At 52.5% G+C, this 16410-nt stretch overlaps 5 protein-coding genes and 1 non-coding gene across 6 annotated transcripts; 4 read left to right on the top strand and 2 right to left on the bottom strand.

Moving 5' to 3' along the window:
• Positions 1–660: 660 nt before the first annotated feature.
• On the bottom strand, positions 661–3380 carry SCP_1602990 (DNA cross-link repair protein pso2/snm1; the record flags this gene model as incomplete). The annotated part of the gene is made up of 8 exons (XM_027764747.1): positions 661–997; positions 1056–1284; positions 1338–1372; positions 1427–1623; positions 1681–1892; positions 1954–2153; positions 2212–2588; positions 2640–3380. The coding sequence occupies 8 exons, from the start codon at positions 3378–3380 to the stop codon at positions 661–663; spliced, it is 2328 nt and encodes a 775-aa protein (XP_027620548.1).
• A 232-nt stretch (positions 3381–3612) lies between these two features.
• On the top strand, positions 3613–5552 carry SCP_1602980 (Probable 26S proteasome subunit; the record flags this gene model as incomplete). Its single annotated transcript, XM_027764746.1, has 9 exons — positions 3613–3684; positions 3737–3779; positions 3835–3954; positions 4321–4556; positions 4607–4942; positions 4992–5213; positions 5262–5338; positions 5404–5471; positions 5530–5552. The coding sequence occupies 9 exons, from the start codon at positions 3613–3615 to the stop codon at positions 5550–5552; spliced, it is 1197 nt and encodes a 398-aa protein (XP_027620547.1).
• A 719-nt stretch (positions 5553–6271) lies between these two features.
• On the top strand, positions 6272–9205 carry SCP_1602970 (alpha/beta-hydrolase; the record flags this gene model as incomplete). The annotated part of the gene is made up of 19 exons (XM_027764745.1): positions 6272–6407; positions 6476–6662; positions 6731–6767; positions 6823–6917; positions 6970–7007; positions 7061–7092; positions 7150–7242; positions 7300–7413; positions 7469–7539; positions 7594–7925; positions 7975–8009; positions 8061–8124; positions 8183–8257; positions 8320–8343; positions 8401–8407; positions 8463–8572; positions 8619–8629; positions 8690–8851; positions 8906–9205. 19 exons carry the CDS (start codon positions 6272–6274, stop codon positions 9203–9205), a joined length of 1923 nt encoding a protein of 640 aa, XP_027620546.1.
• Positions 9206–9780: 575 nt separating this feature from the next.
• Positions 9781–10340, top strand: SCP_1602960 (hypothetical protein; the record flags this gene model as incomplete). The annotated part of the gene is made up of 4 exons (XM_027764744.1): positions 9781–9946; positions 10008–10057; positions 10110–10145; positions 10206–10340. 4 exons carry the CDS (start codon positions 9781–9783, stop codon positions 10338–10340), a joined length of 387 nt encoding a protein of 128 aa, XP_027620545.1.
• A 159-nt stretch (positions 10341–10499) lies between these two features.
• Positions 10500–10577, top strand: SCP_t1602950. The gene is given in 2 exon segments: positions 10500–10535; positions 10542–10577. It is a non-coding gene; the product is annotated as a tRNA-Pro (tRNA).
• A 713-nt stretch (positions 10578–11290) lies between these two features.
• SCP_1602940 (Rho1 guanine nucleotide exchange factor 1) lies at positions 11291–16052 on the bottom strand (the record flags this gene model as incomplete). Its single annotated transcript, XM_027764743.1, has 11 exons — positions 11291–11679; positions 11733–11816; positions 11870–12089; positions 12143–12411; positions 12464–12616; positions 12675–13017; positions 13073–13240; positions 13300–13569; positions 13635–13928; positions 13981–14124; positions 14181–16052. The coding sequence occupies 11 exons, from the start codon at positions 16050–16052 to the stop codon at positions 11291–11293; spliced, it is 4206 nt and encodes a 1401-aa protein (XP_027620544.1).
• Positions 16053–16410: the final 358 nt, after the last annotated feature.

Below are 16410 nucleotides of genomic sequence, written 5' to 3'. Positions count from 1 at the left end.
GTCGGAGCAGCGGCACTTGTCCATCTTCACTCGAAGGAGTTCTACTCACCACAGCGATGTCCATCGACGAACATTCTGGTGATGGCAGAATGCACAACCCTCGAGGAATGCCATAATCATTCTCAATGCACAATATTACTTTGAGACACAGTATTCACAGTGCGGTAGATAGTCCCACAAAGCGTGCGCTCCCACTTGAGTAGATTTAAATACTCAAGAATTGACTGCGAATACATGTCAGGGTCTGACATTCGGCATGAACATTATATTTGATCGCATTTAGGGTTAGGGTTAGAAACACCGAAGGGCAGAAAAAAAGGCCTGCCCAGCCCGAGGGCCGAAGCAGGACAGGAAAATATTGAGACGGTGCATGAGCCGAAGCCCACACAAACCGCAAGGCCCCCCTGAGGACATGGTCGCCGTGCTATGAGAGGCCCTCACGGCCCACAGACCCAGGGACGTGAAGGAGCTTGTGCCATCAAGGTAAGTATGAGTTGTTACCTTCTTCGCAGCTCCCTTATGTACGGGAGACAGATTGCGCACGGACCACCAGTTTAGGGCAAGCCGAAGCGTGTTCTGCTGGCAGGCATTTCCAAGAAACAATTCTACGGTTCTACGCGCAAGGAATAACTTATTCAAATCAATAGGGAAAGCAGAGAGCTACCAGTAGTCCTCCGCTCTATGACTGACGATCTCCACCGCTCCTTTCTTCTTCCTTTCCGCTTCCCATCTCTCTATCCATTTTGCCATCTTCCGTCTTGAGTTTTCGCTCCCAACATTGACTGTCGCAATCATCTTCACCCAGTCGAGTGAGAGCGCGAAGCATGTCAGCTCGAAGAATGAGCTATGCTCCGAGTATGGTACCCCGTAGACCTGCAGCGTCGCCGTAGAGTTCTTCGTCGGGGTAAGATGGGCGTGCGTGAATGTGCGACTCTGCGAGCGGGAGATGACGGACGAGATCGTTGGCATGGCCTCTGCGCCGCTAGGAGGGGTATATCTAGCACAAATGGTTCAGTAACGCACCTTCAACTGCAAGTTGGTCAAGAAACACTCACGTCCATCCTGTCGGTCGGAATCCAACAGCTTTGCTGAAATGGCCCTTCCATCTCTCGACATAGGTCTTCAGTCTATCCGATGCAACGACTGCCAGAGGGACCAGGTGTATCCCGGCCTTGATTGGGTCCGTTGTCAACATTGAATGCAGCTCAGGATCGGGCTGGCAGCGGAGGATAGCTGTCTTGCGCGTGTCACAGTAAACTTGTGTATTCAACTCTCGTGCGATGGCTGTAGTTCGATATTGTTACCGCGGAAACGTTCTAAATGAGAACGTACTGCACCTTTGACGATTCGCTCCTTCCCAATAGAATACGTTCTGAGGCGCGAGAGAAGCGTCAATTGATACACTGCAATGATTGACTAGCCCTACCCCACAACAACGAGCACCCTGCCTGGTTTCTCCTCTTTCTTGTCGGCAGGCTTCTCCTGCACAGTGATCCACTTGTCCATAGTTGGGCTCTTCTTGGCATTCAAGTCTCCTGGATCGCGAAGAGGTTGTCCTGTGACTATCCTCCTAGCAAGCTCAGCACATGCTGAGATCACTTGAGGTTGTGAAGGAAAGCAATACTATGCATGATCAAAAATGAGACAGCTCAGACATGCACTGAGGAAATTCCGTCGTACCTTCGGGTCAAGATAAGTGGTGTCGAGGTAGACATGGTCCAACCGTTTGCCTTTGATAGCAGGATGCAGGACGTGTTGCGGTGATGCTCGAAAATCGCCACAGTGGAGGTATCTGAACGTCCTAGATGTGCCGACAGATGGGGACTTGAACGCACTATCCCCTGCGTTGACCGTCTGGAAGCCTTCGAAGAGGAAGAGGCATGACCCGGGGCCTGCAGAGGTATCGGAGTTTGATTTCAGCGACATTGCAACTAGTGGATGAAGGTTACTGACAATGATTGGCCTCAATTAGCGTCACGCTGACACCGCCAGTATCAGGGATCACAGTCAGTACATCCATGGGCAACGGGTGGACCCACTTGCGGTCAACGTCGAGCATGTGGATGATGAGGTTGGCAGTACCCTCTGAACAGTATATTGGCCCGCTGTTCCATTTCGACGAGAGGTTGGTATAGTGATCAGAGTGCGCATGCCTGTGCACGATGCAATTAGTCGCTTTCGTCAGGCGTCGATTTCTCCACCATCGCTCACGTCAAGAAATACGCAGTCACACCCGGGATTGTGCCGTAGCAGAACGCGTCTACGGCGATGGGCATACCCTGCATGACCTTGTAGAAAGGCGCTTTCCTTCTACCCCGGCGGCCTGTGCTGAGTCGCTCCTCGAGGACTGATGCTTCTTTCCATGCTTCATTCTCTTGATTGGAAACCATCATGCGAGAGAATATACCGCCCCCATCCACGCTTTTGGAGCTGCTGAATTCTTTCTTCATTGGATGAGCAATACAGCTACGGGCATCGAGTGTTTGAAGAGAAGATGATGGTTTCAAAATGTTGCGAGTGTCAGCCGAAGTATTGCCCTTGGGCGACGATACTGTGTCTATACATCGGTTCACATGTTCATGAATTGCCTGTTTGTCTATGTTAGAGCAAGCTCCATCTCCAGGCAGCGAACGCCTTACCACGATGTCAAGCCCTACTAGCTGCTTCCCGCACAGAGGACACTCCTGAACGTCCGGACCACCAAAGTTTGCGGACGAGTCCGAATCGTCGACTGTGAGGTCAATGTCCACATCTTCGAAGCCGTCAGGCTCGGCGTTGACATGGCCATTGGCGAAATCCAGTTCGTCGTCTCCCATTGCCCAGTCACCCTGGCTAATATCAATCTCTTCGAGTTCTGCATCTGTCCGAACCGTGGATGGCCCGGAAATTGAGGTTGAACACGACTCTACAGCCTCAGCTTTGGCACTACCATTCCTGAAGATCGTGCATGATGAGTAAGCGTTCGACGGGAGTAAGAGAGAAGGAATCCCGAACGGCGAACTCTCCCGCGGGTCCGCCTTCGTCTTAGAGCCAGGAGTATCGAAAGGTAGCAAAGCAGATGGTTTTCCGAAGAGACTGGAATCAACCTTCAAAGTTAGTCCAGAGGAGAACGAAGTCTTCGGTCCCACGTCGACGGCCTTCGACGCGACGCTTTCTCTCGCTCGACGGCTTGTAGAAGGGTCCACCGCGATGTTCGCCTCGACCTCCTCATCCGAATCAATTACGATAATTTCGTGGGTGGGCACGGTCCTGAGTCTATCCTTCTTCTTGTTCTTCAAGCCAACAACGAGTTCCTCAACCTTGGGCTTCTTGTTCGCCGCGCTCCTCGAGAAGAAATCATGTAGAGTAGCACTATGTGTCTCTTTTCGCTTTTTTGCCATGGAGCGTGAGAATCAAGAGATGGCACAGGCACGAAAAGTGATACTACAAAGATACAAGCAGTACTGCGCTCAGCGTCAGATACGCGCAGACTGGAAAGAGCAACAGACTCAGAACAGACGCTGACTGGAGCTCCTGTGATTAAGATCACGTGCTTCGTTCTTCTTATGTAAGCAACGCGACGCTTGCGCGTACCGCCAGTTCACTCATCCCACATTTCTGTCCTTCAGCACCATGAGCGCAGCAACATCATCGTCGGGCGGCTTGGAACAGCGAAGAATAGATGCCCTCAAGGGCTACCGTGAGGTGTTTCACAAGTTTATGGCGGTTTCTGACTTCTTACTGAAGTCGAATGCAGAAAATGCGTCAGCACGAGACTAGCAGCCAGAGTCTCAAGGATTGTGAGCGCTTTCTTGACTATCACCGGTAGCGAGCCATTTATAACGTGTGCTTTAGTGCGCTTCGCCCTGAAGGACTTGGAGAAAGACTATGAGAAGACTGAAGATGACATCAAGGCTGTTCAATCTGTCGGGCAGATTATTGGCGAAGTGATGAAGCAATTAGACGACGAGCGCTGTGAGTACGATCCAATTACATCCTAGGCCCGTGTTGGTAGTTTGTAGGACCGGTGGAGCTGTTTATTTTGCTGGTTCGCCCAATTAGAAATGTGCTATGCAAGAGCAGTTAGCTGAGCTTTGGCTAGGCTCCCCTGCAGCATTATGTCACCGTTGTATCAGCTTCCATGGAGATATTTGTTACCTTCTCGCAGACAAATCTCGCCATAGAAGCTGATCTACATAACGCGAAAGTTTAGGGCGCTACTAATGAGCCTTCCTTGGCGTAGCTGTAATGCTTATTGGAACATGGGCTGCAGTTAGCATGTTCAATCACTGCACGGATGTTTCCGTCCCGCCAATAATTGCACTAAGGCTTTCTATGTAGTCATCGTGAAGGCTTCGTCAGGACCTCGCTATGTTGTATCATACCGGCCCACCCTCCCCGTGGCAAAGCTAAAGTCGGGCACCCGAGTCAGCCTCGACATGACCACCCTCACGATAATGCGCATTTTACCCCGGGAAGTCGATCCTTTGGTGTACAAGATGAGCCTTGAGGATCCCGGAGGCGCAACGTTCGCTGGTATTGGTGGCTTGGGTGAGCAAGTTCGGGAATTGCGAGAGGTACAAATATTCGTTCATAACGATATATCTTCTCACCCGTTCGTCTTCAGGTTATCGAGCTGCCGCTCCTCAGCCCCGAGTTGTTCCAGCGTGTGGGGATCCAACCACCGAAAGGTGTGCTGCTGTACGGTCCTCCAGGGACGGGAAAGACTCTTCTCGCTCGGGCAGTGGCAGCCACGCTGAACACCAACTTCCTCAAAGTAGTATCGTCAGCGATCGTCGACAAGTACATTGGCGAGTCTGCGCGGGTGGTGCGCGAGATGTTCGGGTATGCCAGAGACCACGAGCCATGCGTCATTTTCATGGACGAAATTGATGCCATTGGCGGGCGACGGTTCTCGGAGGGCACAAGTGCCGACCGTGAAATTCAGCGGACACTGATGGAGGTTCGATGTTCGTCATGTCTGTGAAGTTGTATCTGACACCGGGCTGCAGCTGCTGAACCAGATGGATGGATTTGACTCACTCGGTCGGACAAAACTCATCATGGCGACCAACAGGCCGGATACTCTGGATCCCGCACTCCTTCGGCCAGGACGGTTGGATCGTAAGATAGAAATCCCTCTGCCAAATGAACAGGCACGGCTAGAGATCCTGAAGATCCACGCGGCCCCTGTGAATAAAAGCGGGGACATCGATTATGAGGCCATCGTCAAGGTACGTGCATCTATTGTACCGCGACAATAGCTAATGAGCATGATGCAGCTGTCGGATGGCTTCAACGGTGCGGACTTGAGGAACGTGGTGACCGAGGCCGGTATGTTTGCGATCCGAGATGACAGGTGCGCGATGTAGTTTATTCTTCGGCCTGTCTCCCACTCATCATTGGTTGTCACGATACGATTAGGGAATATACCACGCAGGAGGACTACACGAAGGCAGCGAGGAAGGTGGGTGAGGCGAAGAAGCATGAGAGTAAGCTCTTGTCAATTTATCCAGATCTGTTGTCTAACTGATATGACGTCCTTTCCAGGTAAATTGGAGTTTACTGCTTAGATTCTCGCTTTGTTTTGTATTCTACGGACTCGGTACGACACGTCCCCTTATCGCTAATCCATGTTTTCCGCACCTGGGATTATCTGCGAGCTTTCCTCGAACTAACTCGAATTTGTGCGCTCCTCAATGTCTCTTACAGTTTATACGTAGTTCCCTGGTGGGTGTCGGTCCTAAGAATGCACGCGGTCCATACAACGGGTCACTGGATCAGCCTGCGCACGTACAAGTAACACGGTGGGTGTACTTCACGCGATTTTATCCTGACGCTACATGATCGAACTACTCATGTTCGCCTATTCGGGGTATTTGCAGCTTATATCTGTCTACACGTGTACAGTTTGATGTGTTACAACCTCGGCCTGCGTTCACCGAGACAGCTTCTCCTCCCACAGGAGCGCCTGCTTGGACAACAATCTATCGTATTTGGTTGTTCGAGGATTGAAGAACTGCACGGAGCGGTCATACGACCGGCGCCGCACGCGTAGCACCTGGACCGTGCCCCACTCACGGACGTCGTCAAGGCTTCTCCGCAATTGTTTCCCCGTCCACGCTTCCTCCGATGCTATTTGTTTACCTTCTCTGGCCGTTTGTTCATGGTGGACCCCTCGGCTTCATTTCGCCAGCGGCTGACATCTGTTTGCCTACTCAGCCATTGAACAACCTTACAGATACTTAAGCAGTACAGTGCGCGGGGATGGTAGTACGAACCTTCACCCACAATGCTAGAAACGTCCTGGCTGGCACTGGCAGTCGCTGCCGTGCTCCCTTTGGCTCGCTGCCAGAATCTCACCAGCAGTTGGCCGCATGATTACCCGGGCATCCCGGATGGCGACTACAGCCCAGAGTGGCAGTGTTGTGAGTACTTGGCCGCCTTCCGCGACTCTCCTGGTCGTGTCTGCCTCACACCAGGTACCATACCGCAGACTTTGAAGTTGCAGAATCGTTGCCCAACGTCACATGGCAGCTCCCCCGATCCTTCGCGGGAAACATTGGCGTGCAGCGTGCGGGACACCCGAATGACACGCTCTTCTTCTGGGCGTTCGAGAGCGAGCCCGGTTCTCTGACTGCCACCGACAGTGTTCAGCCTTGGGGGATATGGTTGAATGGAGGGTAAGGCGGCCTTACCCAGCTTCCACGAGTCTCACTACGTGCTCCGTGTCTGAGTCTCTCTGCTGCAGACCTGGTGCATCCAGTCTCCTGGGACTACTTTACGAGGTGTGCCGACTGTTTTCTGAATTTCAGGTCGCACACCTGAACGTGGGTCGTTCAGAATGGACCGATTCATCTGAATGTGGACCTTGGAGCTTACGAGAATCCTTACGCATGGAACACCCTCGCGGACTACATCTGGATTGATCAACCTGTGTCAGTTTCTTCATCATTACCTAATACGAGAAAGCTCATATCGGGCAAACAGAGGCACAGGATGGGCAACGGCAGATGCGGAAGGGTACGGTAAGCGATATTCATCGGCACCTTTGTTTCCTAGTTGTTGAAAGGATGCCCAGCCGCCGATGAGGATCAGGTCGCATCGGATTTCGTGAGTTCACGGCCTGCGTGTCTGTCCTCGATCGTCTGATGAAGCTCACGGGCGCAGGTCGGGTTCTTGGAAAATCTGGTCAAAGTGTTCCCTAGCCTTGCCACTCGACCTCTGTATCTGACCGGCGAAAGCTATGCTGGAACGTACATAGTAAGTTGCTATGTAGCTCGAGTCGCACAGCGATGTCATACGCTTTCAATCCCGTAGCCGTACATCACAAAGGCGCTCTTCTCGACCCCGAATCCGCCCGTTAAGTTGGCCAAGATTGCCATTGGAGACGGGACGATCGGCTCTGGAGCCACGTCCGAGCTCCTTCCTACGGTACGCATCGCTGAAGTCCCGCGGGGCTCATATACATACTCAGTCACCCTCGCAGACCTACGTCATCGAAACATACCCACAGCTGATCGGTTACGATCCAGAGGTGTTCCAGTGGTTCCAAGAACAGTAAGTACCAGTTGCATCTGAAGTCTCTGCATCTGATGTGCGACCTTCACACAGACAGCATCTGTGCGGGTACGATTTGAACCTGACGTACCCGCAAGACGGGTACTTCCCCGACCTCGGATACGTCTACCCTGTGAATGGCGCCATCAATGCCGAGACGCTCAACAAGCGCAAACCGATCCTCACCAAGAGGGCGCTGCTGCAGGAGGCGCGCGTGCGCTACGGCAACTTCGGGCGCATTCCTGCGGGGCGTGTGGGTCACCTGCGCAGGGACCAGTACAAGCGGGACCTGACGGGGAGGGCGAACGGGACTATTGACCCGTGGTATGGGTGCTTCACGTACGATGCTATGATCGACTATGCACTCAATTTCTCGTACCCGTGGAGTCAGTGTCTCGTCGTGATCGATTCGTCTTAGTCTGACTCGTTCTGCAGGCCTCGCTGGATCGGAAAACTACAACGGATTTGACGTGCATATATCCTTGCTTGCCATGCGTGACAGGATTACTCACTCACCTCAGGTTTATTCCGTGCGGGATGCGCTCAACCCGGAGGTTCCTATGGATGGTAGTACATTCTTCAACGGTCAGTGCATCTCACTTACTCTCATAACCGCGTAGCTGAAGCTCTTCTATACTTAAAGATCCCGGCTCAGTAGCGGCATTGCATGCACCTACGAGCAAGGCGTGGGTGGGGGAAGCAGGTTACTGCTTCTTGGGTATGTTGAGCTCTGATATGTAGCCGATCGTTGACTGACATGCAAGGACTGGTGGTTGTCAGGTGGCGAGGACTGCGAGGATCCTAGTGAGCATTGTTTTTTTTTTACTTCACAACATAGAACAATTCTAAATACTCTGGCAGGTGTCGAGTACGTTGGTCCTGTTGTATCAATGATTAGGACGAGTAGTGAATACTTTGCCCAGGCCTATGGCGTTCCTGAACGGGCTGGCAGCCAATGCTTCCGACCGTGGTGTCGCCATTGTTATCTACTCCGGGAACGATGATACTCTTGTCTCTCACCGAGGCTCACAAGGTGAGTGTGGCATATCGTTTGACTATCCTTTCTGACGCTTCTCCAGTTGTCATCCAGGTACGGGGGTGTCAAACCGCCTCTGCGAGTGCATGACTGGTTCTTATTTTTTCTACGCAGAATACCACGTTCGGTGGCATCCAGGGGTTCACTCGGGAACCATCCACACCCTGGTATAATGAAGAAGGAGAGTTTGCCGGCATTGTCCACCAAGAACGTAACTGGACCTACATTCTGATCAAGGGTGCAGGGCATCTGGTTGCAGGCAACCAGCCGGAGGTGGTGAGTTTCTAGCAATCGCTAGCATCGAAATCCGGCTTACATACTCTGTCGTAGGCACTAACGGTACTTCGCGAATTCATCCTGGGCAACAATTCGACCGGCCTCGTCACCGAAATCAACGGCGTGGCGACGGTGATTAGCGGAGAGGTATCCTCGTTGGCAGAGGCCGTCCTGCCTGGCCAGCTGGGCATATACACTGGATCAGGGTCGACCCAGGGCACGTACACGTATCCGTCTGCCACCATAGCAGCATGGAGCAGTTACATTCTGACTGCCACTGCGAGTCCAAGCGCTGCCATCACGTCGCAGCCAGCCGAGAGGCGAGCTCTTCCTGGACAGAACAGAAGTCCCTGACTGACGACAAGTGCTTAGAGAGTTGTATATACTCCTTGTTCTTGTTTGCGCTGTTTGGGTAACGATCTCATAGTGTGTTTCGAATTGAAATCATATGCTTGTACGTACATGCAATTAATGACCGGCATAACTGACGAATAATTTCCTGTGGAAATCAACCGCTCGTCGCGTTGCCTTTTTGTCCCCATAGTCTGCTGTTGTCGCTCACTTGTGGATTCAAGGAATGGGTGCTGAATTTAAGATACGAAAGAGCGATTCGTAATTAAGATAGACGCACTTATGCATAGCCTCTGCCCTGCCTTGTCTTCCTTGGCATTGCAAGCAACCCACATGGACTTGGCTTCACACTAACTTGGCTAAGTATGTTCCAACATTGTTGCGCTCCATACCACAAGGCCCATTTCTTCCGCGCAGCTTCCTAGCTAGTTCCGGGAGTGCCTGATGGGGTGTGGATTGCGACAATATCGACTACGCCAGGTTGGCTATCCAAATTCTCCGATGATTTCCACGATCGCGTGTGTGACCTAGATGCACCAGATGACCAAGAGGCTGACTCGAGGAGTCAGTATAAATCAATGCAAACATCATACCTTCCCTGCCTCCCCCGACCCTCGCACAATATGTCTGTGATCAAGCTGATTACTGTCAATACAGTGCCGGAGCGTGCTAAACGTATCATCGGTCGCATCATAGAAGAGGTGAAGGACCAGTATACGATCATACACGCAGCCAATGTCGAGAGTAAGATCCAAACGTTCCCATTTCATCTTCGATGCTATGTTGCTGACGTTCAATCGTATAGGAATTGATGATGTTGAGACCACCCTGATGCGCGAACAGCCAAACGTACTGGTGAGAAATTCTCTGGAAATTGAGCTCTTCAATGACCAAGTCTCTACCACAGTTCACAGCATCCATGTGGACTCCAGAGGAGGCATCCGTGAGCAGAATGGCATCTCTCCCCGGTCAGGATCCGTGTAACAATGCCGCAAATGAACAGATCATCGTGAACATTGCACGGCAAACGATACCCGAGATCAAGACTCTCAGCCTCCCTCATGGGTTACAGGTTGAGCAGGGACCAGATGGTGTTGTGAAATATATCAAGGAGAAGCTGCCGGGCCTGGTAGTATAATCCTTTCTCGAGGTTGCATGGAGATCTTCGCAGGGGACTTCGAAGATATAACTCTGGCAGAGGGCCGAGTGGCCGCAGTGGGTCCGACTCACTCAGGCTGGCATTAACGGCTGGACACTTCATGGGGTTAACATATTCATTCATCACGGAGATGCCATCGGTCTGGTGGTCTAGTGGTATGATTCCTTCTTAGGGCTTGAGTGGAGGAGGTCCCGGGTTCGATCCCCGGCCAGACCCGCGAGAGTTTTTATGTTGTCTTTTGTTTCTTTGGCTTGGGCCTGGTAAAATAGACCCCATTATGGAGCAACAACATGGTGCTACCTGCCAAAATGCAATGGCGTGACGAGCAAGCGCCCGCCGTCCGCCGCCAAATTGGGTGAGACTGTGTCGAAGATCGTCAAATACAGGCTTAACCGGCTGCAAAGTAAAAAAATTGCTTCCTAGGAGTCATTGGCAACATGTTTTACAAGAGATTCCATGAAGCATATTTTCTCTCAGTGGTCTCTATCCCGAGGTATTTAACATTTGGTGCTGTTCTCCAGCTTGACAAAATGGATCACGTGACGTCATCATGTATGGGATGGGTATGTCTCGATTTGCTTGCAGCTACTGGGAGCAAACCAACGCCTAAGTGACGAGGTAAAAGTTGCTTGAGACGATGACTCTTACGACAAGCAGTGCGTTAACTGCGACGAGATTCTGATACAATGCGGTTCGTAGGATATATAAATGCCGTGAAGTAGAAGCTGGTGGATGAGCGAACAACAACGGAGATAAACATCTCCTAGGACACAGGCAGCAAGATGGGAGCCAGGGACGAGAACCAATCAGTAGACGAAGGCGGGGAAAGCCTATGCGAAAGACAACATTACAACAACGAGAGATGAAACGACGCGTTACGTGGCAATCCACGTCGCAGCAATCACATCACCGTAACAGCGCAGACGGGGCTATTGGGCGGGCGCGCACAATTGCAGCCGCATCACCCTATCGTCGGACACCACGAGGATCTCGTCACGGCCGGACTGCTGGTGCGCCCGAGGGATGTACGGACTCGGGTATGGGGACTGTGGCGAGGTGGCGTACCCGTTACCGAAGGAATGTCGGCTGCCATAGGCACTTGGAGGCGGTGGCGAACTGTATTGATTATATCCGCCGTATCCTGCTTGGTACGGGCTGGACTGATGCTGGACCGCAGAGTGGGTGGTCGATGGAGGAGTGTCGGCGAAAAGACAGCGCAAGTTATTGCCTTGAATGATCTGCGACATCGACCCAGTTTCGACGTGGCGGATCTCGACGAAGGTGGGTTCGAATGCGAGAACATAGGGATAGTGTAGGGCTATCGGATAATATTTGGCTGACTGGAGGATACGGATGGGGTTGAACACGTACCAAAACCGGTTGGGTACCCTTCCCAATAGACCATGAAGTCTTTTCGTGATCGCCAGCCAGTCTTGTTCACGTAGAAGGCAAACTCTGAAACCGAATCTCAGCCCAGCGCCTTTGGGGACGAGCGCGACGATACCCACCATCATAGCAAAGAAGGAATTCGTTGTCTATCCGATAAATCGCCAACGGACGCAAATTCTCCCGCTTGCGGACAAACTCGAGAGATTGGTCTGCAGGATCCAGTAATCCTTGTGTATCTAAGGTTTCCAGATCGACGATCTCGAAGCCGTTCGTACAACCCACGCACAACTTCGTTTTAAGGAAGTGAATAGAGCTGGATTGAACTGGAATATAAAACTCCTGCGAACCGAGTTGCATAAGAACAAGTAAACGAGTATAAACGATCCCCTCACCTTGAATACCCGTAGAGTGTCATTGCCGCCTTGCAACAGCTTCCGGAAAGTTGGCTTGTTCCGACCGCGTACGTTTTGGTCGATGGGTTCAAAAGTCTTGATAGTACTGGAGAGCGGGCTGGCCTTGACGACACATACAAGAGTTTTCCCGAGGCAGACACCTGCTTTGAAGAAGGAAATGTGGGAAGCTATCCTCTTCGCGCGCTTCAGACCTGACATTGGATCCATCGGATCCAGGGCATCAAGCGGGAATGTAATAACTTGCCGCTCTGGAATACAAGATCAGGGTTGTCACGGATAAAATCACGAATCATCACTCACCGGAGAGAACAATGAGGAGTTGATAGTCTTCCAGCACATCGACCTGTTGTACGTCCTTCAAAGCCAGCACTTTGACCGGTTCTCGATTTCGTTCCCAGAGATTGGACAAATATATACCGTCGTCGGTACCGTACACAGCACGCTTGCCATGACCTTTGACAAGAACATTCAACCGTGAGGCACCACGATGACTGCTACAAGATTTGCTCACTGAAAGGTGCCGCGCAGTTCACTCTATTTGGACCGACGAAGAATCCTTCGCTCAATACAAGGGTTTCAAATGCCAGACTCCGCTCTCGCATGAGATCCTGCTGTTTTTGGATGTGCTCGACCCACTTGCGCTGGCTGACATACGTGCTCGCCCACAGCGTCATCTGGTAATACTTGCGCCCAAGATGAACGAATGTTATGGAGAATCCGCCCTTGATGTCCTTCACGGGAACAACGGGAGCATGCGGCGAGTTCTTGACCAACTGCTTTTGCCGCTCTTTTTGGGGCTTTGTTGAAGGATAATCGTCGGGTGCCGAGACAAGTAGCAGCTCCAGAGGTATTGGCTACGACGAAAACGTCATCTCTCACCCCAATAAGCCACGAAAAGAAGTGACTCACTCGGCGGTACACTTTGTATTGATCGACCTTACTCTTTGGCTTGACCATCAACAGAGCATGGTCAAACAGGAAGACTTGCAGCTCGCCGTTGTCGCCTTGTGAATTCCCGCGCTTCTTCAACGCACCCTTATAGATCAGTTCTCGACCTTCCTCCTTCAGACGCAAATCCTATACAAGGACAGACGGTGAGACAAGAAAGAGACACCCATGAGGCGAACAAGACTTGCAACTTGTTCCCCTGGCCGGAAAAAAAGCTGCTGGTCAATTTGCAGAAGGTTAAAGCGATTCTCTGCTTTGCCGGTCTCGGCGTTCACAGATTTCAAGAAATTTCTGACAATCTCGACGACTTTAGGTAGTGTTGTCTTATCGGGGTTATCATCAGATGTATGCTTTAGTACGGCCTCCAGAAGTAGGGGATATCTGGCAAGACGGGTGGTCGGTTTCGTCAAATAGCCGTTAAGTTCTAGCTTGCGCGATTCCGGCAATCGCTCTACTTCCTGTTGAATAAGATTCATTTCATTCAGCAATCAATGGGTCGGCCCATGAGATCATTTCCACCGACCTCGACGAATTGAGCAAACGCGGTATTCGAACCCTTTTCCTTCTCGAACTCGTACTTCCCGTATAATTGGTGAGCTCCGTACGAAACGAAAGGACCGAAATGTGGAACAGCCTCCAAGAGTATGTCTCCGATCTGCTCGACGACAGCGTACGACTTCTGCCGTTTGTTGAGAGCGTCGCGGAGGCGTATGTTAACCGCGATAATGTCGTTGATATTCCAAAAGACCTGCTGTAGGAAGTCTACGCGGCGCGGTTCTGGGATGATGTCCGAATCCTTGAGCGGCTTCATCCAGAACTGGGACGAACACGAAGTGAGATTTAGTTCAAGCACTGAAGAAAAGTCTTACATCTCGGAGGTACTCCATGTCTCGTACGAAATCCCGCTCCGTGTACATGACCTCGTTGATAGCTTCTTGCCGTTTCTTCTCGGCATCGGAGACGCTGTTGACCACTTCCTGCGGCACCGAATGGATCCATAGAGTGCCGGGCTCCTGTCACAATACAAATGTTGACCTGGGAGCGCGAACAAGAACTGCAATGCTCCTACCACGAGATCACCCAGACTCTCCCGACTGATCTGCTTTTTCAGTCCAGGTTGTGGCTTCATGTTCAACCGAGCTTGCTGCTCCAACCGTCTTGGACAGGCGATGGAGTAACATAGTTGGTCCCTCGAGCATGTGGGGGAATAACAATCCGTTAGCAAGGTGAAAACGCCTGAGGGCAACGGTACATCATCCGCCGACACCGACCCTCCCCGTGGTCGTGTCGTTGGCGAGGCAACCGAATCCGGCGGCGATGGAGACGTAGGCCGTGAAGTGTCCTTCTTCTCCGCATCGGACTCCGCAGATGCTGTCGGACTGTCCTTCATCAACGCCGAAAGCTCTGCTGCGACTCCGTCGCTGATGAGAGCCTGTCCCGGAGCCTTGCTGTCACCCTCCTCCTCCACATTCTCCAACTCACCACTGACGAAAGGACTCGGTAGCCTTGTGCGGAACTGGTACAGGTCGCTAGCACTATCGCGCAAGCGATGGTCATACGTGACCGCATGGAAGAATTTCTGCGCGTCCAACGCACGCCCAAGAAGTAGTGCGAGATTGCGGTCAGTAGTCTTGATAATGTACGCGATGTGATCGACCGCCTCACGTCCGTCAAACGCATCTTTGTACGTCAGGCCATCCTTCACACGGTCGGCGAGCTGGATACGCGCCTTGAATGCTTCTGCCACTCGCGACAGTAACGCAGGATATACAATGGGTGCGCGAGGCGGCACTGAAGCACGCGCAGATGCAGAAGACTCGCGGTTGCCGGGGGCAGAAGGGATGGGCGGTCTGGGTATGCGCCCGGACTCCAACATAGCGCGGAACTGGGGCGTAATAGTAGCAGACATTGACCGCGAACGGTCGGAAGAGTTGCGGTCCTTGCGCAAGACAGGATCAGAGAGAGCCTTTGAGGAATCGGAAGAGCGTCGACCGGATGCGATGGAATTTGTGGGATCGACCATGGTAGAGGATGCGGGAGAATTGCTCGCGCCTGTGCCGGCGGGCGCGGAGCTGACGGCGGTGTCAAGCTGGAGAGGGTACGGGCGAGAATTGGAGCTGGAGGGGAATGGTGGGTATTCTGGGGTAGAAGCGAGCCCACCTGAGGCGCCAGATAGTCGCGACCGTACACTGCTGGGTTTCGACCGGTGCTGTCTCGCCCAGGGGAGCTCGCTAGCGTCCTCTGCACCCTGGTCACTCGGTGTACTGCTCTCCCCTCCAAAGTCGATGCCCAGTCTCCCGTCGTCCGTCTCGATGTTGACACCTAACTTCGGCAGGCTGGCTGCGGGTGAGTGCGATGGCTGTAATGGCAACTGGGCACGAGAGTCGGTCGCCGTGTTGTTTGGCCGCTGCCGATTGTTCTGCTGTCCCATTGGGCTGGTGAGGTAGACCTGGGCCTGATAAGCCTGAGCGGGAGTGAGACCTGACTGCACCAATGCCTCCAGGCCAGCATCTGCGGGCTCTTCAGGCTGGGGTGCAATAACACCAGGAGAATTGCCGATGGAACTTGCGCGACCGATCACAGAGGGCGGGGCAAGGGACTGAGCATAACCTGGGTGCTGAGCGGGTGCATACCCTTGCTGATGCTGCTGAGATGATGGGGAGTAGTACGACTGGCCGAACGCGGGCTGGGCTGCATGCTGCTGCGGATAATTGATCGACGTTGACTGGGAAGAGCTGGACACCCTCCTGTCGAGCGGTGAGTTATACTGCTGGGGGTAATAAGGATACGGCTGGCCGTCGGACGGGGGAGGCTGCAGAGAGTGGGAATAGTAGACAGGAGGGCTTTGAGGCTGATGGTGGTTTGCGCTCGGACGACCAAAGATGGACTCGAAGGCGGCGTTGCGCTTGTCTGGCTGTCGAGGGCCGAGCGGCCTGTTCATGGCGACGAGCAGGCAAGTCTGCCCGACGTGGGCAACGACGAGCAAGTTCTGAGCGAAGCTTACAGTTGCCGCGGCAATCACAATTCGCCTTTCCGGGCCATGTCGGACTCAACGCCCATTCGATGTTTGTTTCATCACTGCTCAGATCATAATTATACTCAAAACATAGATCAGTATTTCTTCGTTGTCGATCACACAGGAACCTGGTGGTGCGCGAGCTGCCTCAGCCACAGCCGGAGGCTGCAGACCACTCGCACCACAAAGTCAAACATAATCATCATTGCATCCATGGTATAAGACAATTGTAACAGTAACGAGCGGAACAAATAAGATAAGCATTGTCCAAGGGCAGGAGCGA

Source organism: Sparassis crispa (genome assembly GCF_003851025.1).
Source record: "Sparassis crispa DNA, contig_000015F, whole genome shotgun sequence".
NCBI lineage: Eukaryota > Fungi > Basidiomycota > Agaricomycetes > Polyporales > Sparassidaceae > Sparassis > Sparassis crispa.
Note: the sequence above shows the minus strand (reverse complement) of the source record. Positions and strands in the feature narration are given on the sequence as shown.